The sequence below is a fragment of the Sander vitreus genome, chromosome 2 (assembly GCF_031162955.1).
Source record: "Sander vitreus isolate 19-12246 chromosome 2, sanVit1, whole genome shotgun sequence".
NCBI lineage: Eukaryota > Metazoa > Chordata > Actinopteri > Perciformes > Percidae > Sander > Sander vitreus.
In genome coordinates, this window is record NC_135856.1 from 10,874,391 (window position 1) to 10,894,492 (window position 20,102).

Here is a 20,102-nt window from a genome sequence, read left to right on the forward strand (position 1 = left end):
CCATATTTAAAGAAGTCTAGCTTACAAATCACTTATAGCAACTACAGCCTATATAATGCTAGATTCATTGTTGGTTAAGGCAATTTTGTTTGTTAAATGTAATATTAAATGTAGGTTTAAAAAATGATGTACTTGGCTGCCAGGCAAATATATCTAAGCAGTATGTTAACAGATTTCCCAGGTTGCTTACATGAAGATATTGTTAATAAATCATATTTCTCATATAACTTGCAGCGTGTGGTGATATTTTAGAGATTGTTTTACAGTTTGGTTTAGTAAATGTGTTTAATGTATATATGAATATGTAATGTAATAAGTCCATGTAGGCTATGTAACACCTATACCAGGTATGTAATACTTGAATAAAAACATAAATTCCTTCATTAATACAGTTAATAACCAAAATCTTGAACATCTGGACGTATATGTCAAGTAACTTTGGCTATCTAAGAAGTTTAGCTGGTATGTGCCATGTCTGTCACTGCTATAAGTGAATATTTTACAAGATTATAAACACAAAGCAGCTTCTTCTATACGAACGCATTATTTAAAAGTATATGTGTCTGTACCTGTAAACTTGCTTTCAAGCAACCTAACAAGGAAGGCTACAAACTTCCAAAGGTTCAAGATGAACCGAGGAGTATTGAAAGGAATGTCCTTTCTTTGAGAAAAGTTGAAATGTGGAATATCAGGTTCCACCTGAAAAAAGGCGGATGAACCCCTACCCACCAGTATCGACACCTGTACTAATGAAGGGATTGCATGGAAGAGGAAGGGGGTAGCCTGTCAGCCATATTCTTCGCTTTCAACTACCCCTCCTAGCCCTTCCCACTTTGCTGTGTGTGGCAGCTATATAACCAAGGAGACCAGGAGATGCTTTCAACTGCAGATCAACTCCAGTAATCTACCTACCTGATCCAGATACAGACATTCCAGCATGTCAATCAGCAGCAGATCCTACGGCCAGAGGACCATGAGTGTTTACGGTGGAGCAGGCGGCCGTGGCACCCGCGTCTCCTCATCCCAGCAGAGCTACGGAGCATCCTCTGGAGGCTTCAACGTGTCTGATGGCCTGGACCTCCACGTCGGGGCCAACGAGAAGGCCACCATGCAGAACCTGAACGACCGTCTGGGCTCCTACCTGGAGAAGGTGCACATCCTGGAGAAGGAGAACAACAGATTGGACAAGCAGATCAGAGAGTGGTACCAGAGCAGAACTATCATCTGCCACGACTACACTAAATACTTCGCCATCATCGACGACCTGAAGGACAAGGTGAGAGAAAGTAGACAGATGTGTGTGTGTGTGTGTGTGTGTGTGTGTGTGTGTGTGTGTGTGTGTGTGTGTGTGTGTGTGTGTCTGTGTGTGTGCGTGTGTGTGGGTGTGGGTGTGTGTTTCTGTGTTTTCTGTTATCTTCCTCTTCTCATCTTTCACTGTGAGTGTGTAGTGGGGGTTAGGTATCTGTTGATATGTATACTGTATGTGGGGTTACGACAGTTAGAGAAACCCATCATTGGCATAGTGTAGAAGTAGGTCATTTTATCAGCAAGCACATAACAGAACGCAGTACAGTTGACCAGATTCATTCCAACTTATTTAAATAGTTGTATATATGACTTTTTGATGCACAATACAATTTAAGTTTTGTGTCGTATGTACTATTATCATCCAACTCTTTGAGAACCACATTTTTAAAGGATCCTTTCCCATAAAGAGTAGAAATTGAATAACAACCATTTATCTAAATCAGTATAGCAGGCATTTGTTTTTATTTTAGATATTGGTTGGTAAAACTGTATTAAACATGAGCTTGGTTGTAAATTTTCTGTCTTGTTTGGTTAACTTCCGCAGATTTGTATCGCCTCTAAGCTTAATGCCAAGACAGTCCTGGGCATTGATAATGCAAAACTGGCTGCTGATGATTTCCAAATGAAGTGAGTGTATCCCCCTGCCCCACACTACGATGCTACATAAGTGAAACTTTACATGCACATCGAAGCGTTAACTCATGACTCACTGACAACTTCTAATCTCAACGACCCAATAAACCCTCCTGTGTGCCCCCCTCAGGTATGAGAACGAGCTGGCCATGAGAATGGCTGTCGAGGCGGACATCTCTGGACTGAAGAGGATGTTTGATGAGATGAACCTGGCCAAAATGGACCTGGAGAATCAGTGTGAGACCCTAAATGAAGAGCTCATCATGCTCAAGAGGAATCACGAAGAGGTGATTGTGTTTAGATGAGGAAGTAGTGGTTCATCCATTGCAATTAACCCAAAGTTTGTTGATGGTATTTTAAGTTATTACACCGGCTGACTGAGGCATTGTCCTTTGTCCTCTACAGGAGTTGGCTCTTCTAATGAGTCAGATGGGCGGCCAGGTCAATGTGGCCGTGGATGCTTCTCCCTCTACAGACCTGAACCAGGTTATGTCAGAGATCAGGGAACACTACGAGAGTGTGATCGGCAAGAACCGCAAGGAACTCGATGCGTGGTACCAGAATAAGGTGAGAAGCTACAAATGCTTAGGAAACAGCCATTTTGGAGACCTTCAATATAGTTACATTGAGCTTATTTGGCTTGACAGTATGTCAGTTATGTACTGTAATTGTTGGGTTAAACTACGAATATTGTTTCTCTGATCTGCCCAGATTACAGTGGTGGAGCAGGAAGTGAACACTCATACAGAGATTCTGGTCACGTTCAGCACAGAGGTTAAGGACCTGAAGAGCGCATTCCAGAGGCTTCAGATTGAACTGCAGTCCCATTTGAGCATGGTATGTCAAAAAAACAGTATAGACCCTTTGCACGTGATATCACGCTCTACTCGCGCGAATTATGAACGCCATGACGGACATGGACACACACATTAATTGACATTAACAATAAAGATTGATAATCTTTTGGATGTGACACCGTGATGATATTAACAACACTGTAACATTAGATAGAAATAGTTTGACATTTTGGGAAACACGCTGATATTCTTTGTTGTCTCATATCTGTTAAATATGAAACTACAGCCAGCAGCCTGTTAGCTTAGCTTCACAGTTAGCAAAAAAACTAACTTCCAGGAATCCACAACTTGCAATGCCACCAAACAAAGACGATAATATGAATATGCACATTTTTGGGCTTTGAAGATGCTAGTTGGCAGATTTTGTTACCTTTAGACTGAGCCAGGCTAGCTGTGTCACCGATTCCATTCCTTATGCTAAGCTATAAGCTAACCAGCTGCAGATTTATATCTAGCTGACATGTGAGTGGCTTCAATCTTCTCATCTAACTCGGCAAGAAAACAAATAAGGGTAATTCCGAACCACATGATGCTAGTAACACACTCAAGCCAACATTTGTTTTACATTTTCAACATTGTTATCAGCATCAAGTAACTTCTCTGAATTTTAATCAATGTCTGCCTATTTGCCTAATTTCTTCCTCTGACCACAACAGAAAGCGTCTCTGGAGGGCACCCTGGCAGAGACTCAGACACGATACGCTGCACAGCTAGCAAGCCTCCAGAACATGGTCACAAGCCTGGAGACTCAGGTGTCCCAGCTCCACGCCAACATCGCCAGCAACAAGCTGGAGTACGACATGCTGCTAGACCTCAAGACCCGGCTGGAGCTGGAGATCGCTGAGTACAGGAGGTTGTTGGATGGGGAGGATGACAGGTGAGACCTGGTGAAGAGAGAGAAACACTGACTGGACAGGGGGATTACAGAGAAATAATATCCACTCCAGGTGTAAACATTTAATAACAATTTGGATGTGTTCTAGACTAATGTTTTCTTCTTTCTTTTTCTCTCCATTACCAGTTCAAGACAAGGTGAGCATTCTTTCACATGCATATCATTTGTATTTTTTTCATTAAGATGTTTAAGTTTTAGCTGGATTTAAAAAATGTAATGTGATATGCTCATGATTGTTGCATCTTTTCGTTTTCTTCAGTGGTCACAAAGGTCATCACAGTGGTGAAGACAGTTGTGGATGGAAGGGTCGTGGAGAGCAGCAAGACCGTTGATGTGGACGTCGATGAGATTAAGTGATAAATTGGAATAACAAGAATCAATAAAGCTCATGCAGTTGAATTAAACATTCTTGTGTCTTTTTATATTTTATAATGAACAGAGTACTCCACATTTCTAAGTACATATTAGATACAGATGCTAATGATTAAAACTTACTCCTCCATGTATTCATAAAGCATCATAAATGTGTATTGTTTTTATGTTAACAATGAATCAAATACATGTGAAAAAGGTGTTGCTTGTATTTCCAAACAACAGAGTTAATACCCAAATCTTTAATTCAAATCTTTAAGGGGATATTTTTTTTAGACTTGTTTAGCTCATTGTTTCACAGCACATTTCGCCTACTGGATGGTTTCATTTTACAGCTCTCAACAAACAAGTTTTAATAGCAAACAAGCTCTAATAAACCCTTTATACACTTATCCAGCACCAAACAGCAGTCAAATTTACAACAGCACAAGATTAGCCATGAGCTGTTTAAGAACATCTGGCCAAGGATTTCTTTAAGGTTGGTGAAGACCAAACCAGACCTATAGGCCAATTATTAGTGGACTTACTTCATAATAAAAATATATTTGAACTAGAAATCTTGCGATGGGATCACTCCTGTTGCAATGCCAAATCGGGTCAGGGGTGCATAGTTGGGGAGGGTCTTCCTTACTTCACGCCCCCCTACTCCGGGCGCTTGGACCACACCCATTTTCGAACTCAACCATTTTGTTCTCGACTGTACACACCTATAAAGTTTTCTAACTGCATTTTGCACTGTTGCAAAATCTGGCCTCAGACAAATTAACACTTGGTAAAGTATACTCAAAATAGCCTCACTGTGTGTGTTTGTGTGTGTGTGTGTGTGTGTGTGTGTGTGTGTGTGTGTGTGTGTGTGTGTGTGTGTGTGTGTGTGTGTGTGTGTGTGTGTGTGTGTGTGTGTGTGTGTGTGTGTGTGTTTGTGTGCGCTGGTCGAAGCAAGGGCACTGGAAGTAGTGGGGTAGAAAGTAGGGAAGGGTCCCCCTAATTTACGCTCCTGGCCCGATTTGTTGATTTGGCTGGTGTGATCCCATCGCAAGAAGAAGTTACTCTATCAGGAATTTTTAAACCGTTAATGTTAAAAAAATAATTCTAGAACCTAGAAAAGCAAAACTTTCATTGGAATAGTTGTGCACCATTTGTTTTCAATTTCATAAAATACTGTACGTAAATGCTCTTCCCCCTTGTTGCCAAACATTGGTTGATGCAGCTTTAATCTGTGTAATGAGGGACTGGGACCCAGCATGCGTTGGGTAAAAGTGAATCAAACTCCCTAAAGTCCAGTCTAACACCAAGAGAGTTGACTTCATGCGTACATCCAAATGTGCACGAAGACTTCTGGAGGAAGGAGATTCAAACCCAGGACTCTATTGTGAGGCATTAAGGCTACATTGTACATTGTATATATTGGCACTCCTAATAGTGTGTTTTCAAATGGTTTTAAATCTGGATTTATCGGAGCATGTATGCTGTCTACTTCAGACCTGTATGACTGTACGCCTGTATTGCTGAACGCTGTGTGGCTTCTGAGGCTTAAGTCCAGAACTCACTAGTATCGCGGACAAAAATGTTGAACAAAGGAGAAAGAACTATTACTCTTTGCTCATATTTTCCCAACCACCCTCAGGATATTAGCAACTTTATATTCAAAGCCTTATTAGATCCTTTTACATCGAGCTAATAATGTGGCTCACCCTCAAAGTTTTTCCGATTTTATTTAGCAGGTTTTACACAAATATCTGTCAAAATAATTATATCTCAGACCTACCAAATACCCTAAGCAACTCTTGTCAGGATGAAGATTAACATTTTTGTTTTACAAAACCTATGGTTCATCTCAAAACCATGCCACTATCAGGACATTATTTGGAATTGAAGCACAAATAAGTCAAAACAGGACAAAATGGTAGTCAGCAAACTGGCAGCCTTTTATTACATTCACGTGTATGTGAAGGAAGTATTGGATTCGTTTGTGCTTGTGGTCCTCAGGTGTGGCCCCTTCTGTTGCATTTGCTGCACGAGACAGATTAGGAAGTGGAGGAGGAAACCACCCTGCCATCCTTCAGTTCCTGTGTGACCACTATCACCTTGTTAGAGGATTTCCCTTGAGGTACGACACTGTGGAGGGGTACAATCACAGTACTTGGATTAAATATCAGTATAATGCTTCATTTTACAGAGTAAGAGTATGAGTTTATCATGAAAGGACAGAATTGTTCTTTGCAGATAAATTACCTGCCCTCTCCGTCCATCAGCCTCTTGTATTCTGCAATCTCCATCTCCAGCCTTGTCTTGATGTCGAGCAGCATTTTGTATTCTTGGCTCTGGCGTTCCATGTCAGAACGCAGGTGCATCAGTTGTTCTTCCAGGGACGTCACCTGCCTCTGGAGGCCTTGGAGCTGCATGGAATACCGTGACTCTGTCTCAGCTAAAGTGCCTTCCAGGGACGCTTTCTAGAGGAGGATGGAGAAGAGAAGCAGTTAGTTAACTGAAAAAATACTGTGGGTGCATCAAATTGTATGTAAGGTTTGCCCTAGATCATCAACATTTACCATGCTAAGTTGGGACTGTAGCTCGATCTCCAGGCCTTGGAGTGTGCGTCGGATTTCGTTGATTTCTGACTTTGACGTTTGGAGAGTTTCTGTGCTGACTGCCACTTCCTTGTTCAGCGACTCTGACTGCAGTAGACATGGGAGAACATCAGTGTCACGTGTAACTACATATGTTACATACATAGCAGTCTAAATAGGCAATGACAAATGACTTATTCAATTAATATCATCACGAGGATTTGGGTCCAGTCTTACCTTTGTTTGGAACCAAGCTTCAAGTTCTTTCTGGTTCTTGTTAGCCACACTCTCATACTGTTCACGCATTTCAGCCATGATGCTGCCCAGGTCTGGCTGTTGTTTTGCATCCACCTCCACATTGATCTGTCCAGTCATCTGAGATCTCATGGATGCCAATTCCTGGTAAATAAGAGGAGTTTGGTAAAAGGTTTATGTTTGCTGACTTGAGGAAATTTTGTTCTGCGTTTCGAGATGACTGTTATGCGTTTGCTACCCACCTCCTCGTGGTTCTTTTTTAGGTAGATCAGCTCCTCCTTGAGGCCTTCTATCTGCATCTCCAGGTCTGATCTGGCCAGTGTCAGCTCATCCAACAGTCTCTTTAGACCGGCGATATCTGCCTCCACTGATTGACGCATGGCTAGCTCATTCTCATACCTGTAAGGCAGCAAGAGATCAGACATTTGCACCTCAACATTCACATCATGTATACATATTCCATGTATTGCTTCAGAGTAATTTCAGATCTGACTATGTTACAAACACCTTCTGCCTCTCATCCTTATACTTACTTGGTTCTGAAGTCATCTGCTGCCAGTTTTGCATTGTCAATAGACAGATAGATGCCTCCATTGTTACGAGTGGCATCCTGGATCTGTGTGATGAGGCAAGGTTTCAGTTATTGCATTCTTTCATCCAACTGTCTCCAACTGCAAAGAGACTATGTAAACATAAAGTATGCTGTGAACAACACTTCACAAAAGCATTGCATGTAACACAAGGATAGTAATGGTCTTTACAAAATCATGCACACATATTGCCACTCTGGGTTAATTAAAGTTCCAATGCATCATTTCTAACATGTTCATCTGATAGTTACGTTGTTTGGTAAACTACAGAGAGACATGCTTTTGTATCTCATTCAAAAATCAGAAGTCACGTGACATACCTTTCCATGCAGATCAGCAATGGTGGCCTCAAAATGTGAGTAGTCACGGGCAGAGGGGGAGGACTTACTCTCCAGGAACTGGCGGATCTTGAGCTCCAGCTCACCGTTGGCCTTCTCCAGGTTGCGCACCTTCTCCAGGTAGGAGCCCAGACGGTCGTTCAGGTTCTGCATGGTGGCCTTCTCGTTGGCCCCGACATGGATGTCCATGCCATCAGACAGGTTGAAGCCTCCACCTCCGCCTCCACCTCCAGCCGCTCCCAAGCCAAAAGTAAAACCTCCACCACCACCTCCACCTCCACCTCCTCCCATGCCATAACTGCTACCTACTCTACTGCCATAACCGGTGGAGGAAACAGATATTTTTGCTCCTGAGCCACCTGCACCACCATACACGCTGGAACTATAAGACTTTCGCACCGAGCCTCCAGAGCCACCAAAGCTACCACCTTGGCCGGCACCTCCAAAGGAGGAATAAGACATGCGTGATGACATTGTGAAGTGAAGACTGCTCAGGAGATCTGCCTTTGAGAGAATAAGATGGACTGAGATGCGTAGCTCTGCCTCCGTCCCCTTTTATCCTGCTGCTGCTACTGCCTCTGGTGCGGAAGGGGGTGTGCAGGACTGAAGGGAGGAGCAATACCTAAAATGGTTGCTCTGCCCCACCCATCACACACACCAGTTTCATTTTGTGTAATGATCAGAAAGATAAAGAGGGATTCAACTTTTATGGAAATCATTCAAACCTCACAACTACCTGAAAACCTCATACAATGGCTTCATTATTTCATTCAATCCTTTTATTCCCATGTGCCATATGAATGTGCATGAAGACAGGGTGTCCATGTGAACCATTATCTTTTATTTCCTCAGAAATACTGCCAACTGCCCACTGTAAAGCAGCCACGCCTGTTATTGTCAGGGTCAAGTTTGTTATTCAGTCAAATCTGGCAGATTTTCAACTTCAGGTGATGTGTTTTGATTGGATTTTGAGCCATTAAAATTGAGCAAGACTGCCATACCATGCTGGCCAAAGTTATGTTACCAAGGCAACAAGCATTGCAAACACTGTAAAATGGATAAGTATATGATTGATATATTTTTCTACTTGACTTTTCACACATTCTTTTTCCTTTCACTCTGTGTTATCTTGCATTGAAATCACTTTTTATATATTCATTATTTTGTTAGTCACAGTTTTAGTTATTTTTTAAATATTAAACCTGACAATTTTATACATTCTCTTTTGTTTCCCTCACTTATAGCCTGCAGGGTTGCCAGTAAAAACCAGGTTTTGTAGGCATGATGTCAGTCCATATATGTCAGTCGATACCTGTCCTTATTTAAACTGTGCAGAGCTCTGTTGGAAAGCTCACCACAGATAAGCCTGCATGTTCTTTATTTTTCCTGGCATTGTACTTTGGCCTGTGCATCATGCCAAAACAAGAACAAGCCCTTGCTTGTGTGCTTATTTCCTTGCTATCACAATATTTCATTCAAGTATTTGCAGGCATTTAAACCTTTCCTTCTAGTTTGATTATAAGAATAATGGATGTATTATTTTGAACATTTTACTTCTGGTTAAATCTAACAAAGAGTTGTTTTACTTCTAACAAACAAATGACTATTGCCGACTGTGCACATCTACAGTCGGAAGTAATACAAACCAGATGTTTCTTTTCACTGCTGCTTTTCATTTTAAGGTTGCAAACTCATCTCATGTGTGAGCTAAACGGCTATAAATAATGTCCAAGATAGAAGAAAGATTGAAAATTGAAGATTGAAACCCCAGTAATATATGAGTGAATATATTTTTCTCTCTCTGGAGATAGCAATTTGACGCCAACACACCAGCTTCTTGTGTGTGTACACACTGTAATGTATAGCTCTGAACAGCTTAGTTGCACTTCATTAAGAGTTTCACTGCTTCATTCACAGATGCCCGCACTCTTTCTTTTTAGATACATTTAAGTTTGCCTGCAAGTATTCTACAACCACAATTTTTACAGCTATATAAATTTACAGACGCAACACAAAGTGGTGCAATACCAGCAGACCCAAGTGGTGTACGCATTGTTAAGTTTGTGCAATCAGACATCTCTGTTATAGAATAACATAAGGGTGTGGCACTGGAAAGGTTTAGAGCATATTGTTCCAATGTTCTGGTTGAGTTAGTTTATGTAAAGTTAGTGTTAGGATTTAAAGAGCAATTGTCAATGGCATGTTAATGTGTAAGACACCGCAACACTGTGAAAAACATGCTTCACTGTGATAAACGAGCAAAAGACTGAATGAATCTATTTTCTGTAGATTGACAAAAGTTGTGAGAATAGATCACACTTCGTAAAATATAATGCTAATGCCCTAACCCTAACACATATTGACACACATTGCACAACTTGCAAATAGCACTTTAGTAATACATGCAAAATAGAAATATGTAAATACATAGGACATTTAGCTTTCTTGACATTTTAGTAGTAACTGCCAATTGTCAGGCAGCCATTTTTCCTCTGGCGGTAGGCAACAATTGCGTCAGCCCACATATGACTGACTATCAGAGAAGTCTCGGCAGGTCACAGACGGTTCAGTTGGAGAATATGACTTGGGGTGTGGATACGGTTGAGTTGCAAAACTTCACATTTTTTAAAAATTGTGAAAAACGGCTGTTAAACATTAACTTATTTTAATTGTTTTAACCTATATCTGATCAGCATCTTATCATTACAGGTCCTGAAATACACATATTTTTTCAGTGAAACATGAAATCAGACTTGCTTATAAAATTATGAAAGCAATATTAAATTGCAACAAATCTAGTTAGTTTGTAATCTAGTGTGTGTGTCTGTCTGTCTGTCTGTGTGTGTGTGTGTGTGTGTGTGTGTGTGTGTGTGTGTGTGTGTGTGTGTGTGTGTGTGTGTGTGTGTGTGTGTGTGTGTGTGTGTGTGTTTGTGTGATCCCAACTTCTACAATCTATTAACTGATTTCACAAGTCTTTAGTCTTTAAATGTTGCACCTTTACTGTGTGTAATGTTAAGAAGGTTTGTATTTAATTTACTGAATAATTATTGCACTTACTTACTCAGTTGGAAAAAATGACATTAATTCCTTTGAGAAACCAAACAGAAATCTCACATTAAATTGCCCCATTTAGGCAGCAGTGATCAAGAGGTAGAGAAGTGGGCTTGTGACCAGAAGATTACCCACACTGCTCGAGGTGATTTTGAGCAGAGCACTCCCTGTTGCTCTGGTGCTGCTCAGTAGCCTCCAGTTAGTTGAGACTGTCCTTGGACAGTACGGAGTGTGAAGCAGGCCACTGTTGCTGAAACGTTTTCATTCAGTTTGCATTAATAGTCCGATTCTCTTGTTTAAAGATTTTTGAAGTAAAACACAAGTGTTAGAGCCTTTATATATTGTTTTAACACTATTAACTTTGTATACCCCTATTGTCTTAATATGCTTCCTTGATGTTATCAAGCTACACTTTATAGGTAGACAAAAAACAAAATGATATTTAATTGTAATATAATGTTTCGCATCAAATATACTCTGTATCACACTCTGCTCTGATTAAAAAGGGCAGAGTTGTTTATGTGAGCTGAGTGATTCATGGTGATGGTATGTGTTGTTAACAGGGCAAGGTGTAACTGCGGTTCTTGTGGGTGAAGCAAAGAATGAATGAGGTATGCATGCTTTTTATTGAGATACTCCTGCATACTGGTGTATTCTCTATTCACTAAAAGGGATTTTCAGCTTTATAGCAGATATGATTAAAACATATTCAAACCTCTCTGCAAACTAATTGTTTTGTTGTGCTCTGTATCTTGTGACAATCTGCTATGCAATGCACATGGCTTTTGTGGGAGACGTAATTGCACTTAATCTTGCATGGCCTTTGCCAAAAAGACAAATCAATCAGGTCTTTCTGACACATTTACTGTGTCACATACCCCATTCACTTTTCGTGTGAACGGGAATGACTTCTCAGAATGCAAAAGGCCCATTCAAGTCTGAGTACGAAGTGCCCCGCTGACACATATAACTGTAGCTTTTGGCGTACACAGTAACAGTATGCTCAAAATGCGTTGCGACATGAAAATAAGCCCAGAATGCTTTTACCTGGGAGTGTAACTACCACGCATGAGCCAAAACAATATCTCCCTTTCTATCTCATGTAGGGAGTGAGGTGACTCACCGCAGCATCATCTTTTCTGACAATGCTCGTCTGCCTTTGTGTTTACTCTATTTCAGGCTCAGACTGGTTTCTGTTGGATCTTGCGATGCCCTGCAGGTATCAACCGCACCTTTTACAGCAGTAATCTATGCAAAACCTTGGATGTTCAGTCGCACTGAGGGATTTGGAAATTTACAAGACAATTCTTGATTCAGAACTGAGCAGATGCATGTTTTCTGTCATGAACAAATATAATAGTAACCAATAAATGTATTGTCTCTTTGATACTATGAGTTAACTTCACTTAACTGAATGAAGAGCCCATGTGCACAACATTAAGCACTTAATTGTTTGTGTTGTGGTTATAATAATGATAAATGCAGTCAGCTGAGGGAAAACCTCTACTCATGTGATGCACACCACCATGAAGTAACACGACCTAGCATGTTTTGTGTATTTCTGTAAATCAAATATCCACAGAGTTGATGCAACCGTTAAGAGCACAAGAGTGCTGTCCCCTCTACAATAGCAGCTGATGAATGCATTCATGGAGATTGTGTGTAGGCTACTGTCTATATCTGTATGTGGCTATGTGTTGCTATGTGTATATCTGTATGTTTCTATGAACTGGCTGTGAAAACAAATATCCCTCAGGGATAATAAATCTAAATCTAATATGCAGGGAATTTTCTCACCCTGTATGACAACTTTTTTACTTTTACAATGAGGCATGAAGTTTAACACCAGGAGGGCGATTTTAACGTTAGGATTTCAATTTAAACCGGGACGTTTCTGTATGTATGTTAGGTGCAAGTTGCAAGGGTCCAACAACAGTACACAATGGGTTTTTTTAATCTCTATGTCTTGTCTAGTCATGCACAATCATTTTAATTGTAGGGTCTAGACAGTGAGGGAAATTAATCTGATCCTCTTTGCCTAGACTTGACATTGTCCTGCTGCACAAAACTGCAGAAACAAGTTCTAATTACATTTAATAGCACCGTTGATAAATAGCAATAATGTGTTAATAGAGTGCTGCACAAAAGCAGTGAAAGGAAGGAAGTCTTTAAAGCTGAGTCATTCTGACCAAGAGATTAACTCTTTAGGCGGCTGAATCACCGATGTTTGGAAGTCTGTGCTTGATTCAACTCCACCCAAATGAAGAAACTTAGGTGAGTTGTAAACCTCACAGAACCAAATCTACACTTCAAAAAAAGTTCTTTCTCTCTGCATGTTACTGTGAAAATCCTATTATCACACATGGTTATGTTCCTACAATGTACAACATGGCATCAATATTGTGCCTTGATTTTGTGCTATTTGTGGATTATTGTTTATTGTCCTGTGACTAAAATAATTGTGTTTCTTAATGTGTCTTGTGCAGCAACAATCTGTTTCCACTTAAGAAAAATACAATCCACAAATGTCGAGGACTTTACATAGATAAAGAGAAGGTGACACCTAGTGGGTGTTAGTGAAATTACACCTGAAACCTTTTCCCTTAGAATCAACGTCAGATGTTGCTTTATTTTTGTATGGTTGTGATTATCGGCAAATTATCTGCACAGGGAAATTACAGGAGGCCCCAAGCTTGAGCTTCAGACAACAACAACAACATTACTGAGTTTTTGCCAATGAAAACCCCATGTTCCAACTATAATCCACCTTTCTGGATTGTAATACACGTTTGTGATTAAGAATACACATGCTTTCTGGTTTTTTATTCATATTTTGGTCTCACACTTATCAGAGTGAGCATCTATCAGGGAAAAATCATCACTGGCTGCAACCTTGCTATATATAATTGCAATCGAAAGAAAATGCCAAAGCTTTTTGAAAATATATGTGATTTGTGTGGCTTGGTATATAAGAGGGGTAACAAAAATGAATTAATAAAATGGAGGTGATGATAATGCATGTAAATTAAAAAAACAGAGCAGTAAAAATGCATGTGAATTGAAAACTTTAAAGTGTTTGAATTAATTTAAAGCTGATTTGATTAAAACGGTCATGAACGGAGCCATGTTTCATAATTTTCCCCGTCTTACATTCATCATTCATCATTCACAACATGAACAGGCTGAAACAGTTTTTCTCTGATAATCAGCTGGCAATCAAGTTTATCAAATCAATTGGCAATGTATCACTTTTTTTCTCAATTACTCTTTGTTACTTTCACTCTTATTGAGGCCAATTTCCTTAAATGGTAAATGGCAATTTTGTGTTGTGAAAGATGAATGATGACTGTAATACGGGGGAAAGTATGAAACACGGCTCTGTTCTCAATATATCACGGCCGTTTGAATCAAATCACTTTTAATAATGTATCACTCCATTTTTTTATTCACGTGCATTTTCATCTCCTCCATTATTACTAATTAATTTTGTTACTCTCCCGCTCATAGGTATACGGCCAACTTAAATTACAAGTTAGTTAGTTTCAATTTTAAACGCTTTAAAATTGAAACTAACTACTTTAGTAAATTACTCATTAAGCAGGTATTATATGATTTAGCTAGGAAATAAAGATAAAAATGTAACTTTAGCGTCAGCAGAGGTGTTACTGAATGTCCTCCACTTGGGTGTCAACACTGGAGGACACCACCTTCCCATCAACAATCTCCTCCACGATGGTCTTCACTCTCCTCTCGATGTGGGGTTTATGCTCTGCAGAGGTTGACAACAAACATAACACATCATGTGTGCAATGAGCCAATAGTCAATGATATTGTTACAAGATCAGAAAAGTTGGTTTGGTTTTGGTGAATGATTGGGATTCTTACCTTCCACTTGCACTTCCACAACCTTGCTGATGACCACAGCCCTATGGAGAGAGGGAACATTATTTTAAAACATTAGTACAGGGCCCGCTCAAAATGTGCCTGTTTGGAACGGGCCGATTGCTTGGCCTGTGGTATTGCTGCTTGGAGCTTTCTCCAGAACCATTGTACCCCAAAATTTGTTACAGAAGGACCCCAACGCACCTAATATTCAACTCCACTATATAGCCTACTACTGACTTACTGTGTACTTCTAATTCAGAGGAAACCATTGTACTACATTTACCTGACAGAGAACAATGCAGATTCAGATTTTACTAGTAAAATATCACAATTAAAATGTGGAGTAATCGCAGCCATATTGTGAAGGATAGACACGCCTTTTCATTGAGTTTCCTCTTAGCAAAATGGGTGAATTTAAGCTGGGCTTTTGTAATGTGAAGGGTAGACACAGAATAGCCAGCGTTATGGCAGCGCTTCTTTTCTCAACATTTTTTCCTCAACCTTTATTGTTCGGCCATTTAGATTAATTCACAGATTATTAATATCCAATGCTATCCAAACTGCTCCAAATTCCAAACCCTAAGTTCATTGGGTACCCAGAAAACCAAGTGTGAAGTAGATTAGATCATAGAACGATTCATGAGATCTCACACACACACACACACACACACACACACACACACAAGAGAGATATTGTATTGCTTTAGCTACTGGCCTGCTACTTTCACTTTAAAGAAATTAAACACTCACTTTTTTTGTTCATAGCTCTCCCCCTCCAGCAGCCTCCTGTACTCAGCGATCTCCAGTTCCAGCCTCATCTTGATGTCCAGCAGCAGGTTGTATTCGGCTTGCTGCTGCTCCAGAGAGACTCTCAGCTGCTGCAGCTCTATCTCCAGCGTGTTGATGGTTAGCTGCTGCTGGCTGAGCTGCACGCTGTATCGACTGTTCACTTCTTCCTTATTCTGTTGCAAGCACTGAATCTGCAGGACAGACAGGAAAAACTATTAAAAAGAATTGCCCCGACAGGAAATGATAAAGTTATAGCTTCATGATGTATCTGCACAATACTAAATTAAAGAATTGTCCAATCAAATACATGCAAGCGCACATTACTAGTATGAACGCAGTATTTCTACTGCTTACCTCACGATCCTTGTGTTGAAAGATAAAATAGTTACTACGGGACAACTTGAGTTGTAAAATCCTGTCTGGATCTTGAGTATTGGATGTGCTCCATTACTTCAACTGAACTTCCTGGATCATATTTCATTGTTGGTACCTTTTAAACAGCATGCCCCCACCAACACAGCCCCCTGTATTGCTGTAACACATGACTGTTTTCAGACTGAATCCTTACTAACCCAGCCTTTTATTCACTTCAGATAAACTTTGGCATATAGTTTTGCATTGAACCCTATTACTTACATTAAATGTGCATGTAGGAAAGGATCTTGGAAATCCCATTATGAACAGGAGGAATAATTACAGCAAGCAAAAATGGTTTCAATGTAAATATGGGCATGGGAGTGTTGTTTTAAGACAGACTTGAAAACATGTGAATCAACCTTATACTGTATTATAAGTATGATCAGATAACACTGCACAGTGAAAGTGTGCTTTTGCATTCTGTCAGTCCATCTGTGGCCTACCTCTGTGAGGACGCTTTGCCGACTTATCTCCAAAGTCTGGAGGGTCCTCTTCAGCTCTGACAGCTGCGTGTTAAACGTCTTCACCTCTGTTGTACATGTTATGATTTGAGTATTGAGAAGCTCCACCTTGTTTTACACACACACACACACACACACACACAATAAATATCATCACATTGCCATCTCTACATTTCTTACATTTTCAGGCCCATTGCTCTCCCGTCTCACCTTAGATTGGAACCATTTCTCGAGCTCTTTCTTGTTCTTCACCACCATAGCTTCATACTGCTCCCTAATCTCCTGCAGGACCAATGTCAGATCAACAGACTGTGTGCTGTCCACCTCTACGTTAACCATGCCAGTGTTCTGGATATGCAGCTGCCGCTTCTCCTGCAACATGGACACATTTTTATTTTATACAGGTGTGTGAGTCATGGATGCCACCACACCAACAGATGGCACCATTGTACTTAGAAACAGAGCAGACAGCGAGCCATCCTGCTATTTTTTTTTCTTCTTCTTTTTAAACACTACAACAGGAGGCGTTGCTCTGAATGGTTCTCACTTCCTCGTGGGTGGTCTTCATGTAGACCAGCTCCTCTTTCAGACCTTCTATCTGCACCTCCAGGTCACTGATGTTGAGAGTCAGGCTGTCTCGGACCCCTCGGAGACGAACCACGTCGGCCTCCACCATCGTATGCATGTTCAGCTCCGTCTCATACCTACAGAAGGAAGTTAATTGAATGAGTGAAAGAAAAAACCTCCACCTACATCTTTATTCTCTGTACTGATCCAGTAGATGACGTACATGTTATTCCAAGCCATTTTTTTAAACTTTTTGCAAAAATGACAGACTACAATAACAAAACTGTCTTGAAATTACTTTTAAAACATATACAAATTAAATTATTGGAGGCTACATATGGATTTCAGCATGATTCAAGGGAGGAGGGTAAACCTACTTTATTTTAAAGTCATCTGCAGCCAGTTGCGCATTGTCAATCTGCAGGATGATACGTTGATTGTCTGAGTATTTCCTCATGATCTAAAAAGGGAGAGGGGGTGAAAAAATGATGGCTTGTTTTATCAGACAGACTCATCAGTACATTTATATGCTATTTTAATACAGTAGCAGACACCAAAAAATGACAGGGTATATTTCAGAAACATTATTTTCTACAGTGGGTTTCTAGTTTGAAAGCTAGATAATTAAGTGTTTACATGTCATATATGCTTTTGCTGTGTTTCTTGTATTCCATCCATCCATCCATCTTCATCCGCTTATCCGGGGTCAGGTCACGGGGGTAGCAGCTCCAGCAGGGGACCCCAAACTTCCCTTTCCCGGGCCACATTAACCAGCTCCGACTGGGGGATCCCGAGGCGTTCCCAGGCCAGGTTAGAGATATAATCCCTCCACCTAGTCCTGGGTCTCCCCCAAGGCCTCCTCCCAGCTGGACGTGCCTGGAACACCTCCCTAGGGAGGCGCCCAGGGGGCATCCTTACCAGATGCCCGAACCACCTCAACTGGCTCCTTTCGACGCAAAGGAGCAGCGGCTCTACTCCGAGCTCCTCACGGATAACTGAGCTTCTCACCCTATCTCTAAGGGAGACGCCAGCTACCCTCCTGAGGAAACCCATTTCGGCCGCTTGTACCCTGGATCTGGTGTTTCTTGTATTATAGAATCGTTTTGTTAGTTATATATTTTTAAATGTGTCATGATGTGTAAAATGTGAGCGGTACCTGAGCTCGGAGTTCAGTGATGGTGGCGAAGTAGCTGGTGAAGTCACTAGAAACAGAAGGAGCTTTCTTCTCATAGAACTCTCTGATCTGCAGCTCCAGCGTCCTATTGGCTGACTCCAGCGAGCGCACCTGCAGACACAACCACAGCGTGATGCATCACGCAATGACATGACAAATGACAGAAGACAGATGTGTCCATTCATAAAATGCGTTAGTTCTGGCTCGTTACTCCTGAGTGGCGCTTGGAAGCTAATTTATTTTTTCTGAAACATTGTGCCATTTACATTTTTTTTCACCATGAACCATCTGATCTGTACTCAAATCTTTTACTTTATTCTTTAATTATTTTAAAATTATGTAATGTACTTATAGCCTATCGAATGTAGTATTGCAGAGTAGTAATGCAGAAAGCTTCATTGTGTTTTATTACTCACTGATGCATTCATATGTAAGAAGCATTTTAATGTTGTAGCTCTGTCAAGATGGACCTTATTTCAGGTAAATGTATTAATGGGTTCTTTATTTTACAATATATTATTATTTATTTTACTCATTATAGGGTTATGGGTTATAATAATCTGCAAAATAACTCCCAAATAAAGAAAGTATAATATTTGCATCTAAAATGTAGTATAAAGTACTCACTTCACAGTGTTGTAAATAAGTACAGTCAGTACTTAAATACATATACTTTCCACCACTGCCAACCCAAATTTCTGGAAACCCCTGACCTTTTTAGTAATCTTTATATGATCAAATAATAATAACTTACCAAAACAGTCTTGATCCAAATAAGTTAATACAACAAAGTCTTACTGTATATTTATTCAGATTTGAATATTCTAAAGTTTATCTGAAGCTAATATGAGGAAAGAAAATGTCTAATTCAAACTGCTGAAGCCTTATATTAATTCCAGATACACTTGAATATAATATGATAATAATATACATATGTTTGCACAGAACGAGAGCTGTGGATTTTGTCCCCCATCCCTTACATTGAAAGTGCATTAAGAAGGGATCTGTTAAAGGCCAGTGTGAACAGGAGGAATTATTACAGCAACTTGCAACCAATCCTTTAAAGTTTACCCTTTGTGGGTATGCGTGAGGACAGATGATATAGTGTGTTCATCAGGCATTTTATTATGAGGAGCAAATTGAGCCACTGCCAAATAAAATCATTCGTGTATTTAATGCAGATAGAAAATGTTATAATGGTCTAAGAACAAGTCAAAGGAATGTGCAGCAATGTGAAGTTATCATCATCATCATCATGGCTTACCTTGTCCAGGTAGGATGACAGGCGGTCGTTGAGGTTCTGCATGGTCACCTTCTCGTTGTTGATCACTGCAGTCTCGCCGTACGGGGTCAGCGACCTGGAGGAGGAGAAGGCTGACTGGGAGATGCGGGTCCCGTAACCTCCCGCGCCCCCGTACACGCTGGGCGCGCCCCTCTGCAAGACCCCGGTGGAGATGAGGGTCTGGCCGCCTCCGACCAGCGGCACCCCCCTGCTCAGGCTGATAGAGCTGCCACTGGAGATGCTGCGGGCGCTGTAGCTGCTCTGGCGGCTGATAGAGACCGACATGGTGAGATATGGAGGTGAGCTGACCTGAAGGTGATGAGCAGAGCTGGAGAGTCTCCGAGGAGTGCTTCTGCCTGTGACAAGTGGCCATTTTATAGGACTGATAGGACGAGACAGCCTGGCCCCATGCCACAGCAAGGTGTGGTATGTTAATAAACACAAGTTTTTTTTACTAACCTGTGTATTCAGTGGCATTAGTGACGCTGTGTTGAAGACAGGTTGAACATCTAGTTTGGCAGCTTACTGGATGGGTACCTGATATCCAGACTGACATCCAGACAGGCATGAAGATAATGGTTTTTCCTTTCAAAGTCTGTTATACTGAGGGTGTGAGGCTGTGGCAGAACGTCTGCTCAGGCATTTCTAACCACACACAGTG

The 20,102-nt window shown here is 40.7% G+C and overlaps 3 protein-coding genes across 3 annotated transcripts; 1 reads left to right on the forward strand and 2 right to left on the reverse strand.

The window, feature by feature from the left end:
* Positions 1–854: 854 nt before the first annotated feature.
* Positions 855–4,055, forward strand: LOC144534864 (keratin, type I cytoskeletal 50 kDa-like). The gene is made up of 8 exons (XM_078276954.1): positions 855–1,276; positions 1,853–1,935; positions 2,072–2,228; positions 2,347–2,508; positions 2,653–2,778; positions 3,455–3,675; positions 3,820–3,830; positions 3,953–4,055. Exons 1-8 carry the CDS (start codon positions 938–940, stop codon positions 4,048–4,050), a joined length of 1,197 nt encoding a protein of 398 aa, XP_078133080.1. The 5' UTR covers positions 855–937; the 3' UTR covers positions 4,051–4,055.
* Positions 4,056–5,969: 1,914 nt separating this feature from the next.
* Positions 5,970–8,364, reverse strand: krt15 (keratin 15). Its single transcript, XM_078276943.1, has 7 exons — positions 7,798–8,364; positions 7,421–7,503; positions 7,130–7,286; positions 6,870–7,031; positions 6,615–6,740; positions 6,298–6,515; positions 5,970–6,180 (listed from the first exon to the last, which is right to left on the reverse strand). Exons 1-7 carry the CDS (start codon positions 8,287–8,289, stop codon positions 6,090–6,092), a joined length of 1,329 nt encoding a protein of 442 aa, XP_078133069.1. The 5' UTR covers positions 8,290–8,364; the 3' UTR covers positions 5,970–6,089.
* Positions 8,365–14,422: 6,058 nt separating this feature from the next.
* Positions 14,423–19,806, reverse strand: krt99 (keratin 99). The gene is made up of 9 exons (XM_078276929.1): positions 19,424–19,806; positions 18,142–18,270; positions 17,363–17,445; positions 16,966–17,122; positions 16,629–16,790; positions 16,401–16,526; positions 15,502–15,731; positions 14,752–14,792; positions 14,423–14,635 (listed from the first exon to the last, which is right to left on the reverse strand). The coding sequence occupies exons 1-9, from the start codon at positions 19,724–19,726 to the stop codon at positions 14,529–14,531; spliced, it is 1,338 nt and encodes a 445-aa protein (XP_078133055.1). The 5' UTR covers positions 19,727–19,806; the 3' UTR covers positions 14,423–14,528.
* Between the last annotated feature and the right edge of the window lie 296 nt (positions 19,807–20,102).